At 37.1% G+C, this 23,179-nt stretch overlaps 2 protein-coding genes across 5 annotated transcripts; one reads left to right on the top strand and one right to left on the bottom strand.

The window, feature by feature from the left end:
* Window positions 1-457: 457 nt before the first annotated feature.
* On the bottom strand, window positions 458-9,934 carry coq4 (coenzyme Q4 homolog (S. cerevisiae)). 2 transcript variants are annotated; one of them, XM_038302420.1, is made up of 8 exons: window positions 9,821-9,934; window positions 8,641-8,796; window positions 5,418-5,514; window positions 3,424-3,526; window positions 3,155-3,284; window positions 2,669-2,762; window positions 1,564-1,649; window positions 458-1,184 (listed from the first exon to the last, which is right to left on the bottom strand). In XM_038302420.1, the coding sequence occupies exons 1-8, from the start codon at window positions 9,894-9,896 to the stop codon at window positions 1,054-1,056; spliced, it is 873 nt and encodes a 290-aa protein (XP_038158348.1). In that variant the 5' UTR covers window positions 9,897-9,934; the 3' UTR covers window positions 458-1,053. The 2 variants fall into 2 exon arrangements, with proteins under 2 accessions (XP_038158348.1, XP_038158358.1); XM_038302430.1 differs by lacking the exon at window positions 1,564-1,649.
* On the top strand, window positions 9,701-22,884 carry traf2b (Tnf receptor-associated factor 2b). Of its 3 annotated transcripts, none has more exons than XM_038302406.1 (11): window positions 9,701-10,069; window positions 13,925-14,130; window positions 14,919-14,997; window positions 16,074-16,172; window positions 17,915-18,076; window positions 18,166-18,240; window positions 20,474-20,548; window positions 21,054-21,263; window positions 21,448-21,751; window positions 21,967-22,115; window positions 22,207-22,884. In XM_038302406.1, exons 2-11 carry the CDS (start codon window positions 13,955-13,957, stop codon window positions 22,423-22,425), a joined length of 1,548 nt encoding a protein of 515 aa, XP_038158334.1. In that variant the 5' UTR covers window positions 9,701-10,069; window positions 13,925-13,954; the 3' UTR covers window positions 22,426-22,884. The 3 variants fall into 3 exon arrangements, with proteins under 3 accessions (XP_038158334.1, XP_038158318.1, XP_038158326.1); XM_038302390.1 differs by having other exon boundaries at window positions 9,702-10,179; XM_038302398.1 differs by lacking the exon at window positions 9,701-10,069 and adding an exon at window positions 10,467-10,569.
* The last annotated feature ends 295 nt before the right edge of the window (window positions 22,885-23,179 follow it).

The following is a 23,179-nucleotide window of genomic DNA, read 5'->3' as shown; positions in this document are numbered from 1 at the left end:
TCCTTTTTAAAGAGTATGTCTCATTTTTTTTAAAGCTTATCATAAAAATTACATAACATCTAATTAACACTGCATTTTATTTGAGTCCAGTGAATACTGGAATATTTGTGTCCTGCGTTTTACTCTAAATATAAAGAACATTTTTATACGTTTTATTTTTTTTTATCTAATGATCATCCACGGTCTCCAAATGCCTAACATATCCTGTGCTAAGATTAGTACGAAACTTTCATTAGAAACCAAAACTGCTCTGGGGGCAGGTCAGAAAATGTCAGTGTAAACCAGTTTAATTCTGCAGAATTTCTTATTTTATCTTTTTAATACAGCCACAGGCATCCTTAGTTTTTTTCCCCCCTGGTAAATGTGGTTTTAACATCCTGGTTAAAATCCTCTGACTGCTCCTAGATAGGGGCTATTTGTCAGAACAAAAAAAAAAAAAACTGTGTCAAATGTCCTTTTATAATGATGTATTTAGTTCTATTTATTTCTGTAAGTGCCTTATATAATAAAAGTCTAAAGGTTAAACCATTGTAGCTGCACAGACACAACTTTCCCACCAGTCAGTAAAAACAGTTCATTCAGAAATACTGTAAAAACTCTATTGATAGGGTATTTTAAGGTTTTAAAAAATAGATAATAAAGATTATTAGTACAATGTGAAAATATTACTTTTTTAATGTAGCTGTTCATTTTTGAGATCTGAAATGTATTTTGGGTAATAAATGCTGACAAACTCATTCTAAGCTGATTGCTGCAGACTGTGCAGGGTGAAGTTCACTGTAGAAAATAAAGAATGGAAACTTTAACATGTCAGGACTTTAAACCGAGTGAACGGAAAGCTAAAGAACAGAATGAATGATTCAGATGGCCAAATAAAAAAAAGTCCCCATTTCCTCAACAGATCCTGCTAGACAAAAATCCCATAACGTCATCCTTCACAATATTTCTGGTTTGCCAGCACATAATTTAGTAGAACAGTTCTTTTTTTTTGTGTCCTTCTTCAGGCGCCCCTCTTGTTTGAAGCACTGAGTATGACTGGAGGAGGCTGGATGTTCAGCTCCTGTCTGAGATCCTCCAATCTCTGCTCCCATCGCCTCTCATAAAAGATGCTGAGGACACAGCGGGCCCGCCTGCCGTTCTGCAGGGCCCAGGGACCCAAGGATGTGAAGAGTGATTGTAGACGACTGAAAAAGGGAGACAGAATAGTAATTAAAAGCAGCTCAGACAGCCCCTTTATCAATTCAAACAACACTAACGCTGATTGACAAAGACAGGAAATGACAGTTGATGAATGGGGAACATTTGAACAGAGAGATGGTTCAGTGATATTACTTCTTTACAGTTTTAGTGTTAACATTTTCTCATATATTTACATGTAGTTTTGACCTTTAGCCAAACCCCACACACAACCAACCAAAATGATGGAAATCTGAAACCTGTGGGAGGACAAAATATACTATAGGAAATGTAATAATCTCCCTTTTTTCTTAGTGGCGAATGCTGGGCGCCCACTCTCTACTGGCTGCAGGTCCATGAAAATAACAGAAAATATGTTCAACTGACATGTTTTCATTTTTTTCCGATGATTGTAGGTCGTACTTTTAAAAGCCACCCGGGGAAACTCCCTGCGTGTTCCAAAAACTGATGATCTAAAAAAAAAAACGATTAAAATGTATATCATTTATCAGGTTGTTCTTAACCGACGTTGATTGTTACTGTGATCCACATTCTTCCTCATGCTATCACACATAAATCCCAGTTAGCATATTTTAGCAAATATTTGTATAAGTTAATTCTACAGCTCCCATCCTTCCTAATGATATTTTACTGCCAATATAGATTCAGACTCAAGTTTTATGTTTAGGTTTTAAAAACAAGTCAATATCATTACTTATATCCGTTTTTGCTTATAATAGTTACATGTTTGACTGACTGGTCGCCTGTCATGCATGGCCTGGAAAAAAGTGTTAATAATCCTTCTTCAATGAACTAACATTAACTGGACATGACCTTGAAGGCACCATTATTAGGGGTGAACAGGGTAGGGGCTGCACCATGATGTGGGGATTTCCCTAACTGGTAACAGTAAACTAATTAGGAGATGGGAAGGTGTGGAAATTGAGGGAAGAATGCATGTCTGAATGTATAGAATTCAATTCAGCGAATGCATGCAGTCAGAAGGCAAAAGTTTAAATCTAAGCAATGCAGCGTTAGAATGGCCCAGTCAAAGCCCAGATCTCAATTAAAGAGGACATTTATGGGAAGTCTTGAAAACAAATAAAGTTTGTGCTATTTTACAAAGTCGAATTGAAGAGATGTCAGTCTTTAGGTGTTTAAAGCTAAAAGAGACATTTCCCAAAGATTTGGTAGATTTACAAATTAAGAACTGACTGGAATTTTAATTTTTACATATATTGAATTAATATAGATTGAAATCTTTGGTTGTTTCATAATAAATGTGAAGAAGTCAAGAGATTTTGATACTTCTAAGGCAAAAGGTCGGTTTTCTCATTTATGCCAAACGTATTTTTTAACACTGGAGTACGAAAGCATGATCTCCTACAAGCTGGGCTGGCCTGAAAGTTACACTACATTTATAAAAATAGTCATTTTATATACAACAGTTTCAAACAACAAAATAATCTCAGAGCCGGTTATATTTAAGCACCTTGCATTCAACCGAAGAGGTCCCAGCAAAGCTCCCAGGACACACATGGGGAGCCCAGTCTGAGCAGCTTCAAACCATTTCACCGCCACCTCACCTGGAACCAGGAGGAAGAGATGGAAAAATAAAAAAAAGAGAGAATTAAAAGACAGTTAAGAGTAAACATTGGTTAAAACCAGCCTAAAGTATAAAAAGGTAAACAAAAGTCTCTGCTTTGGATATGAACATTAATTCTCATGAAGGTCATGTCGATTTTTAGTCAATGATCTGTTTCACAGAAAACTAGAACTTTGAATGACCATTTTTAAAGAAATATTCAGTTTAATAACTAAAGAAAACGCAGAACTGGCCTGTGGCCCAGTTACCAATCTGCAGTAATTAAACAAAAGCTGGATACATCATCAACATTGATGAGTGAAAATTTAAGCAGTGCACAGATAAGTTTCAGACGCTGCTGTGAGATATATTTCTATATCCAGCATGACTCACCCAGCATGTTGGTAGGCATGCCCAGTAAAGTGTGCAACAAGTCATGGACCTCTCTGTATCTCAGCATGATGTAAGCTAGCTCCTCGTTGTCCACAAACTTCACCTCCGCTCTAGAGTCAGGGGTCACTTTCTGTCGCAGTTGCAAAAGCAAAAGGACATCATGTCCCATCAAAAATGGAGCAAAGAGGCAACAGGCTTTGATCGGTAAAAGAGTCTAAATTTAAAGATGTTAAGTAATTAGGTATTTTTTTAATCGAGTAAAAACGTACATTATCCTCCAGGAATCTGAGATACTCTCGGCCAAACGTCCCATCGGGTAGGGTGGCCATCTTTTCCAGATCGAGGGTGGACAGACGGATCCTCGGCCTCTCTCTGCAGCACCGTTTCGTTACAAAGAAAAAACAAGTTAAATGGATATATAAAGTAAATAGTATTCCTATAATAAGGAAATGCTGGTCATTTAATCTTATTCTCTGTCTTTTTATTGTATAAAATAAAAGTCTGATAAAGGATCTTTGTACTATACCTGCCTTGACTATGTTTAACAGTTAAAAAGTTCAAATTATTTTTAACAACACATTTATAATTTATGCAAAATAGATGTGCTTAAGGGATATAGTCATTTATCATCTGCTACATTTCCATCTGTTTCTACAGGTCCTTCTCAAAATATTAGCATATTGTGATAACGTTCATTATTTTCCATAATGTAATGATAAAAATTCAACATTCATATATTTTAGATTCATTACACACTTTGCATATCATTAAAAAGGTCACTAAATGAGCTATGCACCTAATCATCTCAATCAACAAATTAACTCTAAACACCTGCAAAAGATTCCTGAGGACTTTAAAACTCCCAGCTTGGTTCATCACATAAAACCCCAATCATGGGTAAGACTGACAACCTGACTGCTGTCCAGAAGGCCATCATTGACACCCTCAAGCAAGAGGGTTTGACACAGAAAGATGTTTCTGAACGAATAGGCTGTTCCTAGAGTGTTGTATCAAGGCACCTCAGTGGGAAGTCTGTGGGAAGGAAAAAGTGTGGCAGAAAACGCTGCACAACGAGAAGAGGTGACCGAACCCTGAGGAAGATTGTGGAGAAGGGCCGATTCAAGACCTTTGGGTACCTGCGGAAGCAGTGGACTGAGTCTGGAGTAGAAACATCCAGAGCCGCCGCGCACAGTCGTGTGCAGGAAATGGGCTACAGGTGCCGCATTCCCCAGGTCAAGCCACTTTTGAACCAGAAACAGCGGCAGAGGTGCCTGACGGGGGCTACAGAGAAGCAGCACTGGACTGTTGCTCAGTTTTGCATGTCATTTGGAAATCAAGGTGCCAGAGTCTGGAGGAAGACTGGGGAGAAGGAAATGCCAGAAGTCCAGTGTCAAGTACCCACAGTCAGTGATGGTCTGGGGTGCCATGTCAGCTGCTGGTGTTGGTCCACTGTGATTTATCAAGGGCAGGGTCAATTCAGCTAGCTATCAGGAGATTTTGGAGCACTTCATGCTTGCATCTGCTGAAAGGCTTTATGGAGATGAAGATTTCATTTTTCAGCACGACCAGGCACCTGCTCACAGTGCCAAAACCACTGGTAAATGGTTTGCTGACCATGGTATCACTGTGCTAAATTGGCCTGCCAACTCTCCTGATCTGAACCCCATAGAGAATCTGTGGAATATTAAAAGTTGAGAGATGCGAGACCCAACACTGTGGATGAGCTAAAGGCTGCTATCGAAGCATCCTGGGCCTCCATAACACCTCAGCAGTTCCACAGGCTGATTGCCTCCATGCCACACCGCATTAAAGCAGTCATTTCTGCAAAAGGAATCCCCACCAAGTATTGAGTGCATAACTGTACATAATTATTTGAAGGTTGAGGTTTTTTGTATTAAGAACACTTTCCTTTTATTTGGTCGGATGAAATTTGCTAATTGTGTAAGATAGGAATTTGGTTTTCATGAGCTGGATGTCAGAATCATCCGTATTAAGACAATAAAAGAACTGAAATATTTCAGTTAGTCTTATCATTACATTATGGAAAACAATGAACTTTATCACAATATGCTAATATTTTTAGAAGGACCTGTAGTTGGGTCGGAATCACAATCGCCCTTTAAAGAGTAACGATTAAGTCTCTGGTTAAGAAACAGGAGAAGAAAATGGACCAAAATGGGGGTTTGAACTGGCAGAATGGTAAAGTGACCAGAGCAATAATATATAGGGTAAATAGTTCCCAGTCTAACCAAGTGTAACTCACGTCAGGATGGTGTAACCCTCAGGGTCATTTTTCATCCGGTCCCTGAGGTTTATAAGCGCTAAATGTCCTGTAGTCTCTCCCAGCACAGCAACCATGTCTGTGAAGTTTAGCCCAGAGGTCAGATTTTAATATCAGTTTTAATTGAATAATAGAAACACATTTTTAGTCATAATACCACCCAAGCAGCTTAATGACCGTACAACAGCTCAGCTATTCTTCTTCTGTGCCTTTTAGGTATTTTCTGTTAAACCTGAGAAGTTGCCACAAAGCATGATGCCATCTGGGACATTTGAGCTTTTTTTAAACCCAGAAGGAAACAATGAACAAAGACCCCAGAGATATGGATACTGGAAGCCAGAGACAGCTCTTATACAGAAACCTGTGGGCAAATCCTGAGATTAAATGTCAGCTAACAGGTGTCCCGAAACGCTCCACCCCTGTGAACATTTGACCACTTTGAATCCGTTTCTATTCCCGCAAACACGTCTACATGGCTTTAATTAGAAGCATGCTTCGAAAATGAGAAACTGAAGTGCAATTTCAGAGAGATAGGTGGTTTCATAGATGAAGAAAATAGGAAGTGAAATTTATTTACCATCAAACTCATTGAATGACCAAAGACTAAGCAGCGGAAATAAATCATAAGGGAAAAAAAATGTACTGTAAAACCAGCATTGCCAGTAATAGATTTCACATGTTGGAGTTTTTAATAACTGTTTAGCTAATATGTGAGGGTTTTTAAATAGAAAAAGAAGAAGAAAAAGAACAGCCTTTTCAAATGTTTTATTGGATTTAGAAAAAAAAGACACATAAGAACAAAAAAAGTCTATTTGGGGGGAAGAGTTTTAGTTTAAAAAATATTTTATGGACTCAGACTAAATTAGGGATGCAAAGTTTATTTCTAGTAGAAAGAGGAAAAAGGGGGAAATAAACTTTGAATCAATTTAACTGTATGATCTGGTGAACTGTAAAGTGACTTGGGATGACATTTGTTGTGAATTGGCGCTATATATAAATATAAACTGAATGTTTCACACTTGGAGTCAATAACTTTTCCACTTAATGTTGATCAACTGCAGGTGATTTAACTTGGCTGCAATCCAATTTATTTTTATTTTTTTTCAAAGGCTGTAAAACATTTAGCTTCATCCATGAGATCAGGGTCCCTGTCCCTGGTGGAGAAAATAAAGATTACCTTTTTATTTTAGAGAGACATTGCACAACATGAGATTGAACTTTTCAAATAAAAATGTATTGTTATTTATTGGTTAAAGCAACAAAAAAAAAAAAAAACACCTAAATAAAAGGTTATGGTTAATTAAATTAATTCTGAACTGATGGTACACTATAAAATCTTTTTCATCTCAGTGTTATATTAATAAAACAAGTGAAAACATAACCCTTCAAACAATTAGAAAAAACACTGTTTCATTTTCATACATTCATCACTTACAGGTCAAGTCTTCTATAGATACATTTTCCAGCCGTCCAAGCATTTAATCATGGTCTCATTTAGCAAGCTTTTCTAGTGAGTTTTGGCACGACGAGAGAAAGCCATTTTATCAGGTGAAGTTCTACTTATTGGGATGCTGTGCTCATCTCTAGAAGTTAATCTGGTGGTTCTACTGATTGTATCTGATCTTACTGTGCAAAAATATGAAGAATTTTAAATATTTGAATCGACTATCCATTTTTTAAAAATAAAAATCAGATTTTTTTTAAAAATATGAAAGAGACTGTCTGGATTTCTAGTTGTGAATCTTTAGGAAATTTTTCTTTTATCAGGAAGTTCGAGTGTCATATGCAGTATTGTAGCTGCACTTCTAGACTGAGATCTCAGAGCTCCTCTCCCTGGTTGAGGGTCATTACTGCTAGTGTTCCAGTTACCACAGAGACCACTGTTGGCTCTTCTCTAAGCCCTCGGTATTTCTAGAGCCTCCTATGTTCCTCCTAATGTTGCGGTCACTTTGTAACTCTGCTGGTCCATCACTACTTTGTTAGTTGGGTTGGCCATCACCAGTCTATCTGTCTGTATCTAGAAGTCCTGCAGTCAACCACCAGTGGGGCTGTATCACACCAAGGTAGCTTCATTAACTGATGTTTTTAAATGTTGCAACTGTTTAATATGCTCCAGAATTCAATTTAATTCAAAAATACTTTATTAATCCCAAAGTGAAATTAAATCTTGCGACCATTCAGCTGCAGCTACAATTCCAAATTGTTCCAATGAGTGAAAAGGACAGTTTCATCTGCATAAATGATAACATAAGTACCACACACCAAAGCGAGATCCTTGATCTATAGAAGAAAGAGCAGAGGCCCTATAATCAAGCCCTGCAGAACTCCAATGATGCATTCTTTCAATTGGAACAGTGTTTTTTTTATACTCTGACACACTATTTTCTGCCATTTAGATAGAAATTTGTTTGCAAATTTCCACAAGATTGTGACTGTCAGTATCCAAAGCCTTTTACTAACAGATAATAGAAAGTGAACGGAGTTAGAGGCAACTGAGCCAGCCTTTGAATAAAGGTAAAATCTTCAGTAAATAACCTTATGTTATTTTCTGTAACATTTTCTTTTCCAAAACATTGCACGTTTTTTTTACTTCTTACCTTTCAAAGTAACATCTGAAATTTTATGGTCCAGCTTCTAAAGATTTCAAAATTCAAATTTGAACCTGTTTTCATGATTTTTCTTTAGTCCTACCTCTTCATTTGTTTTCCTAGAGATGGCTATTAAACCAGCTCTAGGAAATTACTTTTTAAAATCTTTATAATCTTCAATAAAATATTTTGCAAGGCTGTTGTTAGATCACTGCTTGATAGCTCACATAATTTATTCTTTGTAATGTTATTCCAAATTCTTTTTCTAACTTAGTTTTGCAATAAAGATAAATCCTTCTTTTAAATAAAAGAGACATTTAGAGGATTATTTAGTTGTTTCTGATCCCTTTATTCGGCTTTATTCAACTTTTTAGCAACTAATGTAAAATTATGATCAAATAAACTGGTACTAAGTTATTTCATTAAAGTTTATTTTTAATGATTAGTCTATGAATATTGGGGAAGATTTTTTTTGTAAAAATACCTGCAGCATTGTAGAAAAAGGTACGTGTATTATATTACATTAAACAAGCCCCTTATCACATTAGATATGTCAGAAAGCAGAAAGAAAATAAGAAAGCATAACAGATGATGAACTTTTACAATAAATTTCCCACCGTGTCTGTAGGGGTCATGGAGAGCCGCCACACCTGATCCAACGGCCAATAGCGCTTTCTGGAAGGCGGTGGTCTGGATGTGTCCGGGGTACAGTCCATCACAATAACTGTGCGTAAATTCAGCACCACTAGTGTGCAGTTGGTGGATGCACAAAGCTGAACCATAGGGGGGAAAATGTTTAAAAATTAACTGAGAAAAATTATATTTCCCTCTGCTCTGACATGTAAAATGTCAACTTTTATCAAATGATCATTCTCCTTTGTTTTTTTTATTAGGTTGCTGCACAAAAGCAATTTTACCCTTCTGATATGTTCAAATATAACAGCCTATAAAAATGCTTTAAAGTACTGCTATAAAACTGTATGCTACTAAAATGAATACGGATGTGACAATTGCAATTTGTATAGTAAACTTATCTATATAAATATGTTAATATGGGATCATTAAGCGTGCAACTAATATAATGAAGGCAAAATTCATTTTCAATATAATTAATTCAATCTAAAATTTAGAAGTTGTACATATTTATATTTAATTGGGAATAGGCAACAATTATTCTGTTTCTAAATTTGCTGATACATTTTTTTTAATTATATATATATATATTAATAATAATATTATTAATATATAAATGCTATATTATATGAATTACATATATTTATATATTATTGTTATATATATTTATAAATCCTACATGTGCTATTATTTTTTTAATCTCCAAGCAGTTCAGTCAATTTAAAACTATATTTATTACAATTACATAAATGAGAGTAAAAAATGATTTTGCATAAATTAGTCATTTTTTTTTTTTACTACTTACCAAATAATTTTACAGCTAGTTTTGGGGTCTGAAAAACAAATTATTTCTAAATGCTCCTCGCATTGGCATGATTAGGTGAAACCCTCTATTTGAAAAAACCTTTATTTTATTTGTTAAACTTTATTTTTTATTCAAACACACCAAAACAAACACAGATTCAATGTCAAAACAGTCATAGGTCCTAATGAACTGCTGAACCGGATGCTAACTGTCATGTTATGTAGCGTTCATTTTTACCTGCTACAAGCAAGCGGCTAGGCTATTACGCAGTTTAAAAAGCAAGCTAAATCTAATTTAATTGCTAGCTTATGCTAGTGGGTTTTCATAAATAAGGAGAGATAAGAAGTATTACTTCGTACCTTTTAAACCTTTACAGGTTAAAGAACGGTGCCTCTGATTTAACCGAATGAACGGATTTAACAAGCGCTGGAGCATTGTTAGCAACAGATATTGCGCATGCGTAGACGTTACCTTCTGTCGTCTGGCAACGGATCCACTCCCCCTGCTGATTCTTTTATGATATACAGAAACAAGATGATTCAGAAGATTCGGTTCCCGGAATTCTCTTCCACCACAGTCTTTCAGACTGGCTCAAACTACAAACGGAAGTTAGTTTTTTAAATATTTAAACTACACTTGACTACTGAGCTGGGTGACTTCGTTCCTGGTGTTGGGATAGTTTCGTTTTCTTTTCACCCTGACGGTCAAGACTCTTAAGGTTAGTTGGTTTAATTTAGCATACGTTTGCCCCTACTCGAGTAAGTTAGCATTTAGCAAACTAAGAAATTAACTGTAGTTCAAGTCTACTTAATATAGCTCAAAGCTTTAATACACGAAGGGGCCTGTTATTGTTATTTATATCAAAATTAAGTGCTAGAAACCAGCAAAGCTTCCCTTTAAACCAACAGAAAAAAAGCGAATACTGACAAAACTTAAGAGATCCGATTAATGTTTGCATATCAGCTTAGGAGTTCAGGGGATAAACGTTCATAACTAAACTGGGAGTGGCCAAAAAAAAAAACGACTGATAAAATGAGGCACAGTTTACGTTTGTTGAGTAGAGTTACTGTTCAGTTTCCTTGGTACTAAGATCGTTGTCATTACAGAGGTAGGACCAATTATTGAGCAATATCCGAGCAGAGATAGTTGGATCATTCAGCTAATGTCAGGGTGCTGAGCAGCAGCTTTGCTTTTTAATTTTTAAATCTAGAAAAGAAGCTGAAGTGATCTGTGTGTTTAGATTTGCAGCTTTTCTTTCCTGTTTTTCTATTTTATTACATTGCTGTTATATTTCATGCTTTTTGGAGCACTTTGTGGTGAACTGAGTTTGTTTTTTGTATGCTTTTTCTTAAAAGTACTTTATTGTTGTCAAATTTTCCTGGAGAACAAAAGCAAACACTAAAAGCCTGGCTGCTGTCATGATTGCTGTCCACAAATATGTATCAAAGGCTGTATTTATTGTGCATATCTTTTAGTGAATGAATTACAGGACTTCTCCCATATATGTACAACATAAAATATATTTGATCCAGGATTACTCTCAGGGATTTTATAAATTTAGTTTTAAGATGACATGAATTACTTGACTTCAAACTGCAACTTAACACAAGTTGTGTAACAGGTTTGTAAAGCAGGTTGACAGGCTCTGACATTATTGACAGTGAAAATATTATACAAAATGTTTTCAGCCAGTGGTATTACCCAATAGGCTGGTTTTGTTTTTTTGCGTTTTATTTATTTTTTTAAGTTCAACTGGCTTTGTTGATTTAAATGAAATTTCAGAATTATGTCAAAGTTTTCATGATGGAGAAATATCTGCCGTTATTTCACCAGACACTTGAGTTCAGAGAATTTAACAGGAACTTCCAGGACAGCACCGCACTTCAAATCCTTCATGGGTTTTTGCTAAGAGCTGATAAGAAATAAACTGAGGCATGTAAATCCCCATCCTGTCACCATTCTATTTAGAATACTACTACTGGTACTAATTATGGTGACTAACTGCACTGACAGCCCTGCTACTAAAATGTCACAGATATCCAATAATGTTAGCAAACCTTATTTTCTCGAGGTAGACCGTTATTATTAGATGCCAATTAAATCTAATTTCTTTATTAATTGTAATGACTTAATTTTATGTAGATGAAGATGACTGAAACCCAGAAAAAAAAAATCACTTTCTCTTTTCTGTTTTCAGTGTTGACATAAAACTGCTACTTTTATATGATTATTTAATTTGTCTTCAGTGTGTGTTCTCCTCACTTCCTTGCATTTTTTTTATTCTTTTTCTGCTTCTTCGAAAGTTGCTGATTAAAATACCAGTTTCCAAAAAGGGAAAATGCAGGTTTTTATTTTCCTAATTCAGGGGTAGATAAGTGATCCAGATTTTCTTTCATGTCATTTTCCCCGACTTCAAATCATTCTCCTTTTCGTTCTGTTGTGGTGAAGGTATAGATGTGCGCTAGGCTGTGCATTAGAAGATAGCATCTATTGCTAATGGAAACCAAAAACACTCAACCCTTTTTTTCTAAAAGGGAATTTTAGAAACTAAAATAGGTAATTTATGAAGAAAACATGGCAGACTTTTCCAAAAACAGGCAATTTTTTTACATGCGAGACCAAGAATGTAGTTCCTGTGCAAAATAAGAAATGCCTCTCTCTGACTCTGGGGAATTCTTTAACACCTTATTATAGACCCTGAACATTAATGTCTGCAAAAATAGTTTATTTGTGGTGTTGCTAATCAGGTGGAAGGATGTGACAAAATTTCCATTTGGTTGCAGCGATGGAGGGAAAAGCTTTTTGTTCCTGTAATTTTGGGCTGGTCTGCCAGTTACTGTTGGCGGTATTTCCTCTATGTGAAAAACTCTCTTACCTTTGGTTTTCCTTGATTAATAAACACCAAATAAAGAGGTAGACTGAGTCATTTGTTTAGATGAATAAATGTAAACATAAATCCCCTAGATAAAACTGGGGATCACTTAATAAAAAGCATTAGGCTTCTACAGTTGTCTGCAATAAATTTGTTTTCCTTTAATGTTTGGGGGACTGATGTATTTGCTGCACCTTTTTTTTTTTTTTGAGTTTTTACGGCACTAGTGGCTTGTTTTTTTGACAGTAGGCTGACAGGAAAGGGGGTTATGAGAGAGTGGGAGGGACATGCGACGAAGGACAGATTCGAGCCCGGGTCGGCCGCTTCGAGGGCTAAGGCCTCCGTACGTGGGTCGTGCTTGCTAACCACTGCGCTACTTGCACGCCCTGCTGAACCTTTCTTACTTGATTATGCTTTAGTAGCAACCTGCACCATCTGGCATCTTTCGCTGTCTAACAAGAACCCCAAAATGCTCAAAGTAGTGCTCAGTAACAGTTCTCTTTTAAAATAAAGGCTGTAGAGTGTTTTGCCTCCTGCCAAGTGAATGTGAGTGGATCTTACTTTGTCCACTAGATGGCAGTAAATAGAAAATGCAGATCACTTTAAACATAAATGCTAAATGTACTCTGCATAGGCTAAAAAGAATCAGATTTAAGATTTAAAGGACCCAATAAATCTTTGCAAGATGTGAACTTGTGAGAAATATCTGATCATGTGTCAATATTAAAAATACAATTTTTATTGTCGTCACTCGATTAAAAAGCATAAAACGCATTTCTGGTAAATCTCTCCAAACTGCAGTTCCATGAATAAATAAAAATATTTTTGTATTTCGCCCCTATCACTGTGACAATCGCAAGAGTCTGCACAATTAATGCAAGTAAAACCCCAAGTAATATTACAAAGTTATTTGTTAAATTCTCTCAGTAGGCGATTGTGTTAACATCTAATGCAAAAAAAAAAAACAACAACAACAAAAAACTCTTCATAACAGGAAGTTGGCACAGATAGCTTTTATATAACCTTTCCTTTATATGAATGCATCCTTCTAGAGAAACCAGTAACATTTCTTAATTCAACAAGTGCAGAATAATATGCCTTCAGAGCTGGTCTTGATTCTTTCTTGTGGCCACCCTTCTTTTCAGAGAAAACTAATTTAATTTACATGTTAAAACATTTGGGCTTTGATTCTAACAGTAAAAGATAGCGTGCATTTCTATGTAACTTGCACATGCTTCACCGCAAATTAATGTAACCAAGCAAGCATCCCCAATGACTGCCCAAAGCCCTGTTTGATATGTAGAGACTTGTTCCTGGCTGTTTAAAAAAATTAAAATTATAGAAAGAAAGTTCTATAAAACAATTCATGCATTGATGATAAATGTATCACTTGCTTGAACTCTTTAATTATGATATGCGTGCAACTTTTAGATTGTTATAAATGAAAACATTTGGAATAATTAAAGTTATTTTTTGTATATATATATATATATATATATATATATATATATATATATATATATATATATATGCAAGACAAAAACAAACAGTGCACATGAGAGAATATATTTTCTCTTGCTCTCCTCCACAGGTTGGTGCAGCATCAGTTTCATGGAGAACAATGGCCCGCATTTCTTTGGATTGTCCAGCCTCCTTGCCAGGAATACCTCTCAGTGTGCTGTCGGTGCCCATGGAGAATAAATACAAATGTCAGCAGTGTCTCCAGGTCCTGAGGAAACCTGTCCAGGCTCAATGTGGCCACCGTTTCTGTGTGCACTGCTTCAAACTGCTCACCAGGTACACCACCCTCTCTGTGCCAGCTTAATGCCTCCTCCCTCTTTTTGTGGATCTCCATCAGCGCATCGTCTGCTTTTTTTTTCCTGCTCTAGTCTTGATTTTCTTTTTTTTTTTGTGCCTGAGATCATTTTCTTAATGCAGACTCATTCCTTGCATGGTTGGACTCGGGTGATTCACAAGGATCCAGTCATTAATCTTTGCTGAGTCAGTGTGCTTTTTTTTTTTTTTGTCTGCTTCTTCGGTGGATCACCCATAAACCAGTTATCTGTGGATATATTAGTGTTTTTTTTTTATAACATTCACACACACAACTTTATGTTTACAGATAAATCAGGTTCATCACTAAACATAAAGTACTGAGATGAAAATGAACCAACTTAGCAACACATTGCAGTTTTACTAAAATAAAGGTTTTTTTTATGGGAGCAATCGTGGAAAGTTTGAAATGCTCAAACTGTTCTGGTGAAATTCCAGTTTTGCAATGCTTATGTTGTCAGAGCTGAGCTGTCTGGAATCCAGTCACATGATATCTCCTTATGTGCTGACAAGGAGCTACCGGTAGTTCAACTAGCTCCATTTATCTCTGTGGGATTTTTTTGTTTATTTTTAAAACCAGATAAATTGAATTAATTCAGTGTTCTGCTCCAAATCTGTTGCTAAATCCCTTCTATTTTGCTTCTGCTCCATTTGTTAATGGTTTATCTGCTTGAGCTGTGATCCATGTTAGTCAGTAGATGATGGGAGAGCAGGTTATTGTTGCTATTTAATCAGGAAAATCTTTTTTTTAGCGCTGGTCCAAAGCCTTGTGAAGCCTGTCGCCAAGAGGAGATCTATGAGGAGCCTATGTCCATCCTGAACAGTAGTGAGGTGAGTTTTCAGACAGCAGTTAGAATCACACATTGTAATAGATTTTACTAATAGCTACACAGGTAGCTCAAACTTGTGAAGTGGCCACTAAATAAACAGATTTTTTTTTTTAAATACCATCTTAAAATTGTGTAGTGTGTTTTTATTCAGCCCCTTTTCTACTATGAAACCCCTAAAGCCCAGTGCAACTGGACAAGCTCCCCTAAGCAGGGAAGAGAGTCCAACCAGATCTAAAAAGTGGAAAATGTTGCAAAAGAAATGGGCCCCTATTTAAAATGGGGCGAACCAGAGAGAGAGGAGCAGCCAAGAGGCCAGAGAGCTGCAGGGCTCTACAGTTCAGGTTCAAAATCTGTCTGTTGGCAAGGAAGTCAAACTTAGCCGTTATACAGGAGTGGCAGGAAGATCAATGAGCATCAGATTTCCATTTAAATGTTTTCTGACAATATGAAACCAGAACTGGAGTTATATGCTAAACTTGTTACCCTGAAAACCCCATGTTGATACACAATAGGGGCAGCATTATGCTCTGGGAATGTTTTCTTTCAGCTAGAATAGGAAGGTGGGAGTTAATAGAAATGCAGTGTGATCCTGGAGGAAACGCTGTTAGACAGGAGGGCAAAGGTTCATGTGAATTAGAGTCCCTGCAATGACTGAGTTCATGTTCCCAGCACTCTTTTTCCTGAGTGTGCTTAAGCTGTTTTACAAGAAAGCTTTGGTGAAATTGGCTGCAGATATAAAGAGTGGATAGAAATACCCTAAAAGAAAGATAATAAAAATTTTGCTTATCAGATATGTGTCCTTTTACTTCCACTTCACAGTTCTGCACCATTTTTATGTTTTACTCTCCCATAAAACATCAATAAAGTACCTTGTAGTTTGCCTTTGTTGTGTGACTGAATGTGAATGCTTTGCATTACTTTGTATGTTACTCATTTAAAGCAAAGGTGAATGTCTGACCACAGCCTGGAGGGGGTTTCCATAGTTGCACAAAGAAGCCCACTCTGTGTTCTAAGTACAATCACCGTCTTTATGCGTCCGCTGAACACTGTGTTCTTGCCCCCCACCTTGTCCACCAGGCATTTCCAGACAATGCAGCCGGTAGAGAAATAGCAAGTTTGCCTGCCAGGTGTCTAAACCAGGGCTGCAGCTGGACGGGATCGATAAAAGATTATGAGGTGAGATGATAATTTGAGCTGCTCTGTTTTCTCTATGGGCTCATGTCGGGCCTCATTAAGGTGTCAGGTTACCCCTGAGGTTAACTAGTAGTCCTTTTACATATCAGTGTGACCTGACCTAACTATCCTAAGGCTTTGTTTTCCTGAACAAGCTCTGCTGCTTTCTTTGCAGCAGCTGCAGTAGGAGAAACAGGAAGTGAAACTGAACATGTGGGCTGGAAAGTCCCTGCGCTTTTTGATATTCACAAACAGCTCAGTGGAAAGTACCAGAAGAAAAGGCGATGTAAGCTTTGGGCGGTGTGGATTAACTGGCCGCAGATCTCCCCTGATAATGAAGCCACCAACTATCTAAGCTGTAGTTTATGTGGAAGAGTCAGATTAGAGGTTGTGGAAGGAAAGCAGTTAGAAAAGCCCCAATATTTAATGCTACTCTAAGTCCTCCTCTGACTGTATTTAGTTTGTGCTGTAAATATGTCTGCTTGGAGGTAGTTGGTGGGTGTTGCTTTGTGAAGGACGTCCTACATGAACGTCATTTTCTGTTTAAGGGGAGTTTACTAGCTGCTGCGGTCACACTTAGCTGTAATTCCTGACAGTTTGGGAAGATGCACCACTCTGATATTTCATTCAATGGTTCGATGGTGCAGGCCGTCCCGTATTTGCATGCTGTGCATGTTCCTATCTCAAAAAGCATGTGCTGATTTAAATGTGCCGTTGGTTATTTATTATTATCACCCAATTGGCTGGGTGAAACACCCACACAAGTATGATTAATTCTGAGCCACTCCCGAAGGAGTCCCCGGCTTGGAAAAAACATGGTTTCCCAGCAGCTTTCTTTACACGCCCAGCCGAGAGGGCGCTTCTTGCACTAGAAAAACCAGCTAGTTGTGGCTAACACATTTCGAACCCGAAGCCACTAAAAAGATGACTCATTTTCACTTTTGCCTTGGATCTGTCCTTTGCAAAACTGGTGATTCAAATGGAAAAAACGTTCAAACATACCTGATGGTTTCGCTCGGTAGATCGCACGTTGTGATCCCAGTCATTCAGGGAGAAACAAATGGCGGCTCCCGTGGCACCGCCTCCAAAATAAGCCCTGCCCCTTCCTGTTTCGTCATTTTTATTCCTAGTAGAGCCGCTAAAACGTTTTTTATTTTAAAATAAATTTCCTCTTTTTGAATTTTGCACACTTCGGCATGTTCTTGTAAACGATGTATCATAACTCCTGCTTTTTTTTTTTACAACCGTTTTTTTTAAATACAGTTTGAAATCCTTTGTTTCTAGTTTTGGCATATAATAAAAGTCATTCATTTTTGACTCCTTTACAAAAAAACCTTTAAGATTTAAAATAAAAATAACATAATCATTCCATGATCTCTTTTTTTTAGTTTGTGACATTTCCCCTTTGTTGTGTGTGTGTTTTTTTTTTTACTTCTTTGCAAAAGGCTGCAGTAACAACAAAACAAAAAGCAATGGTTTGTTTGGTTTTGTAATGCCAACACAAACCTGTGCCACTCCTGCTCTTCCCAGAAAGGTTATTATATGTTCAGACATCTTTATAAGAGTGTTTGTTTGTTCTAATGTGATGCGGTTTAACCATCCTTATAAAATGGCACAACCAGACAGCTTGTGCAAACCTCATGATCTTAAATATTATGAAACAAATAGCTGATGGGTTTGACTTGTGTGAAAACAGCAAAAAATTATTGAGTACAGAATCAAGTTATTGTTGTCTACATCTTCAGGCTCAACACGAAGGTCGCTGTGAATATGAGAGGGTGCAGTGCGAAGCCTGCCAGGCCTCCATCCTCCTCAAGGACAAGGAGAGACACAATGAGAGGGAATGCGAGGAAAGAACTCTGAACTGCAAATACTGCAAAGTAACATTCAATTTTAAAGACATTAAGGTGAGAAATGCATGTAATTATGTGTAATAAAGCAGTTTTCTTGTACTGCTTTGCAAAGATAAGATTTTGTTCTATGGAAACAATTTCAGGCCCATGATGAAATCTGTGTCAAGTTTCCGTTACAATGCAAAGACTGCGGAAAGAAGAAGATCCCAAGGGAAAAGGTTAGAGCTGTTCTGGTTTTATTTATTTCTGTAGATTCAGTTTTTTATTTATATTTGGTGCAAAAACAATTTAGCTCATACCCATGGAAAGCCATTTAAATAATTCTTCAATGGCGCCACATTTGTGAAGGAAAGGCATTTCTGGATTTATCCAGTTTATCCCTGCTAGAGTCACACAGCATTTAGTGGCAATAGAGGGAAGATAATGATCTCCCTCATGTATAATACTGACCTCAACCCCCATAAACACTTTAGGAGCAGGATGCTGTTTATGCCATGCTAACCAACCACTCTGGCTGACAGCTAATGCTGGTTGAGGAAGGAGCTGTTATTCCATGGCTGTTGTCCATTAAACAAACACCAAAAAATGCATTTCTTCTATAACAGAGACACTTCAGGGAAATAAACAATGTTAAGAGTTACTGAGAGAACAGGTATTGTTACAATAAAGGTCATACTTTTGGATTGCATATTTAAAAAGGTTGGAAAAAAACAGTTTTCTGTGTTTTTTATTGATATATAGTTTTGGTCGGAGGATTACATAAACTCATAATAGTCATCAGTGCCTTGTCAGTTTTATTTCCATTTGATTCACTGTTTTGCCATGGTGTGGTGATAATTCAAGAAAGATATTAACTGAGGGCACAAGTTGGAATTTGTTTATTTTTTCAATAACAGTAAAAAGGTAATATAGGCTGATATCTCTGAACCAATTTATTAATATTTGGTGAAAGGCTTCTCGGAAATCTAATCTCCAATTCTGTCCTTCCAAATAAAATTAATCAATTTACTATTTTTTTTTATGAAAAATGATAAAAGAAAAAAATCAATAAAATATATTTCTTAAAAAACAGCTTTTATTTCAGTCAGCCCCTTTGGGAGACATGATTGTTTTACAATAAAACAATCATGTCTCACGATCAACAATGAAAATAAAACACACCAAATGTTTGTGTGAAGATGAACTGATGCCACTCAGAACTATGAAAGCCCAACGAGTGGAGGAATTTGAAAAAAATCCAAATTCTCCAAGAAGGAAATAATCAACAGAAAATCTAATAAGCTGATTAAATCAATTAAAGGAAAAGTCCGGTCAGCAAGGAATGATCAATGAATCATTATTTATACCTAAAAGTGATGTCACGAAGCCGAGCGCCATTCTCCCCACTTTACAAGATAAATCAATGGGAACTATTATACCCACCTGCAATCAACAACAGTTAATTAATTTTCGAGAGGACCTCACCTTTGAAATTCATGAGAGCTATAGTTAAACTGACAATCCCACTTGCATGGCAGTTGGATGTTGTAATACATCAGGTGAAAGTGAAAGAAAAATTAGTTATTTCACCTTTCTTATTCATGATCCACCACCGACGTGTTCGTCTTTGGATTGCCAACTTGAAGAGGGAGGATTTGCCATCGAATTTCTGGGCAGAGAAAAAACGCGTAATATGTAGCCAAAATTTTGAAGAAGAATGTTTTCAATATAATTTGGATAATAGCGCCTAGTAACAAAAAAACAGATACAGCACTTGGCCTTGTTTAACAGTAGTTTTCTTTGACGAACATGGATGTCTCCGGTAAAGCACATTCAAATGAAATTACTCTTTATTAAAAACACTTTGCCTTTATTGAACAGTATGTAATGATTTCATATTTAAAGTAATTTCAGAAGTTTGAAATCTGAATATGAACAGACTTTTCCTTTAATCACCTAGCCCTCTCACCAAACATTTTTTTATATTGGTTTATCTCTGTTTAATCCAAAAGCTTATTAATAGCCATAGTATTTATTCCTAAACCCATTTTACTGTTTGTTTGGGATCAGCGTTGGAAGTTTAAACATTCTAGCTGTTGATTTTAAGTAAAGTTGAATCGCAACGACACCACTGGCAGGTAACCTTCCCCACAGAATGATTCTACCACAGCCGTGCATAGCCACTGATAACACTGATAAGCCAAATGATATCTACTTTTTTTATCTCTAAAATTAGAAATATGCGATTAATTATGAATTAAAATATCTGAAAGCTACGAATTTTAATACAGAGAAATATTCAACAGTATTTGCAAATTAAACAGAATAAATTATAGTGAATCCATTGATCTCAAACAGAAAATCCCTCCAGTTTCCTTTTGACTCTACATCACATAGTTTTGCTTTTATTCTTGTTCCTAAGTAAGGTCTCTCTAACTCCTCACTTTCTGTTTTTGCCTGCTCTCTCCTCAGTTCAATGACCACATCAAGTCCTGCGCCAAGTCAAAGAGTGCTTGTCCGTTCAGCGAAGTGGGCTGTAAAACTGTGGTATGTGCAAAAAGAAAAATCTCATTATGTCTAAGACTGACATCAAATATGCTCTCAGCTTTGCTCAACTTAAAACTTGTGAAAAGGGCATCAAGTTTCAGAATAAAACATCACTTCACCTTCTGTTTTGCACCATATAATTCCCAGTATGAATCGTATAGCTTGTTAGGTTATGGTTGGTTATTACTAATTAATAAATAGCTATAGTAATTAAAAGGGTATTTTCTGTTATTAACTAGAGGTCATTCACGTTCACTCAGTCATTAGCAGACAGATAAGATGTTTCAGATTCTGTTCATACTGGCAGGCAGACGGGACTTTTTGTCACATCTCATGAGAACTGTTTCTTTTTTTTTTCTTCTTTTTTTTTTGTTGGTGTTTTCATATCGATGTCTTAAGTTAATTGATTTGCATTTGCATTTAAAAGTCTCCTAGTTAGTCTCCCATCTGAATGTCTCCTGTATATGCTGAAATAAACCTTGATCTCTGGTCTTGTTTTACTCAGGTGGAAAACGGGAAGCTCAGCGACCATGAGCACAGTAGCACCATGGAGCACCTGCGTCTGCTGCTTCCGATGGTGCTGTCCATGACGCGGACACAAACAGATGCCCTTGGATCCGGGGAATGGCAGGAGGACTCAGGGTTGGGTCTGTACAGAGCTCCTGAAGAGGGGAGCGGAGCTGCAGCTGCACCGCCTGCAGACCTGGAAAAAAAAGTGAGCCTTTTGTATAAACATTATGACTTTTACTAATGGAGACAAACACGGACCAAAAGGCATTTTTCTCATGTTAAAGCATTAAACATTTTTTTTTTTTCGTAGATCTCAACATGATAAAATATTAAATAAAAATCAGTTATTGACATGAGTCCTATAATCACATATTGCTGTTTTCCACCAGGCAATTGCTTTAGAAAACATTGTGTGTGTCCTGAATCGGGAAGTGGAACGAAGTTCCCTAACCCTGGAGGCCTTCGCCCACCAACATCGGTTAGACCAGGAGAAGATTGAAAATCTGTCAAACAGAGTGCGACAGCTGGAACGGACGGTGACCATGAGAGACCTGCAGCTGTCTGAGACTGATCAGGTGGTGCGGGAGCTGCAGCACTGCACCTACGACGGGATTTTTGTCTGGAAAATCACTGACTTCTCCCGGCGCAGACAGGATGCGGTGGCCGGCCGAACACCTGCAATGTTCTCACCCGGTAAGAAAAGAGACGTGATTGCATTCATGTGTTTTTGATGCTTCGTGACTGTAATACAGATCATGTGGTTGGTGTGATGTTACTCGTTGGCTCCCACATGAGGGAGATTCCACTTCAGTGTGATCATGTTGTTTTTAAGGGAGGTTCCCTGTCAGGGTCTGACAACATTTCAGGGTTTTGTTTTTATTATGAATTCTTTCCTTGCTCTTTTGCAGCATTTTACTCCAGCAAATACGGCTACAAAATGTGTCTGAGGCTTTATTTGAACGGCGATGGGACAGGACGAGGGACGCACCTCTCCCTGTTCTTCGTGGTCATGAAGGGCAAGTGCGACGCTCTGCTGAAGTGGCCCTTCAGTCAGAAGGTACTACAGTTCAAGAATCATTAACCAGAACCCTGCAGGTTTTCTGTGAAAACAGAAGCTTATTTAGTCCTTCTTTCTTCTCCCTACCCAGGTGACTCTGATGCTCCTGGATCAGAACAACAGGGAGCACATAATCGACGCCTTCCGACCCGACATTACGTCCACCTCCTTCCAGCGGCCGATCAGCGAGATGAACATCGCCAGTGGCTGCCCGCTCTTCTGCCCGCTGTCAAAGCTGGCAGGCAAGAGTCCATATCTGAGAGATGATACGATATTTATCAAAGCCATCGTAGACCTCACAGGCTTATAATGTGCACTGTGGAAGCTGCACTGAAATCCTTATGCATAAGACTATAATATATAAAAGTTTTTTACCTATATGCCCATTTATGGGTAATATTAATATGGTTAATAAACTAAAATAAATAAAAACTACCGTATTATTATTATTATTATATGATTCTTATATCTTAGTATTATTAAGCAATATTATAAAATATCTTTATATTCATTATAAAACTACAGCTATAATAGTTTGGATTTTTTGTTTAGTATTTTTTTTTATTTTCTATATTTTTCAAGATGATATATTCCTTTTTAATAATTTATTACAGGTAGAACTCCTCTCACTGACTCCATAACAGGAAAGTAGACAAACCCTTTGGCCATACGCACCAAAATCACCAACCTAACGATGCTTTTTACCTGCTACATGATAAACTGAGCATGCATTATATTTAAGACAGGAACAAATGGCACAGAATTTTTTTTTTCTGATATCTCCCTGCAGTTTGAACGTTCTCCCAACGCACCGATAGGGTTTCTCATTTAGAATATTTCTCGTATAACTTTTTTTATTTATTTCAACTTCACAACCACACATAGTATCTAATCTTTTTTTTCCATTTCAAGATGATTTGGTCAAATGATAGAAAAAGTCAAGGTGCACGTAATGCGTAATTGCTGTTTGGGGAGGGGGGCACATAAACTCCTTCCCCTACTTTGATCACCTCTAGTCGACTGAACCCTAACAGATGACAAATAAACAAGTAAACAAAACATTT

The sequence above is a fragment of the Cyprinodon tularosa genome, unplaced genomic scaffold, assembly GCF_016077235.1.
Source record: "Cyprinodon tularosa strain WSP-4 unplaced genomic scaffold, ASM1607723v1 ctg113, whole genome shotgun sequence".
NCBI lineage: Eukaryota > Metazoa > Chordata > Actinopteri > Cyprinodontiformes > Cyprinodontidae > Cyprinodon > Cyprinodon tularosa.
The sequence above is the reverse complement of the archived record's forward strand: the minus strand, read 5'-3'. Positions and strand labels throughout refer to the sequence as shown.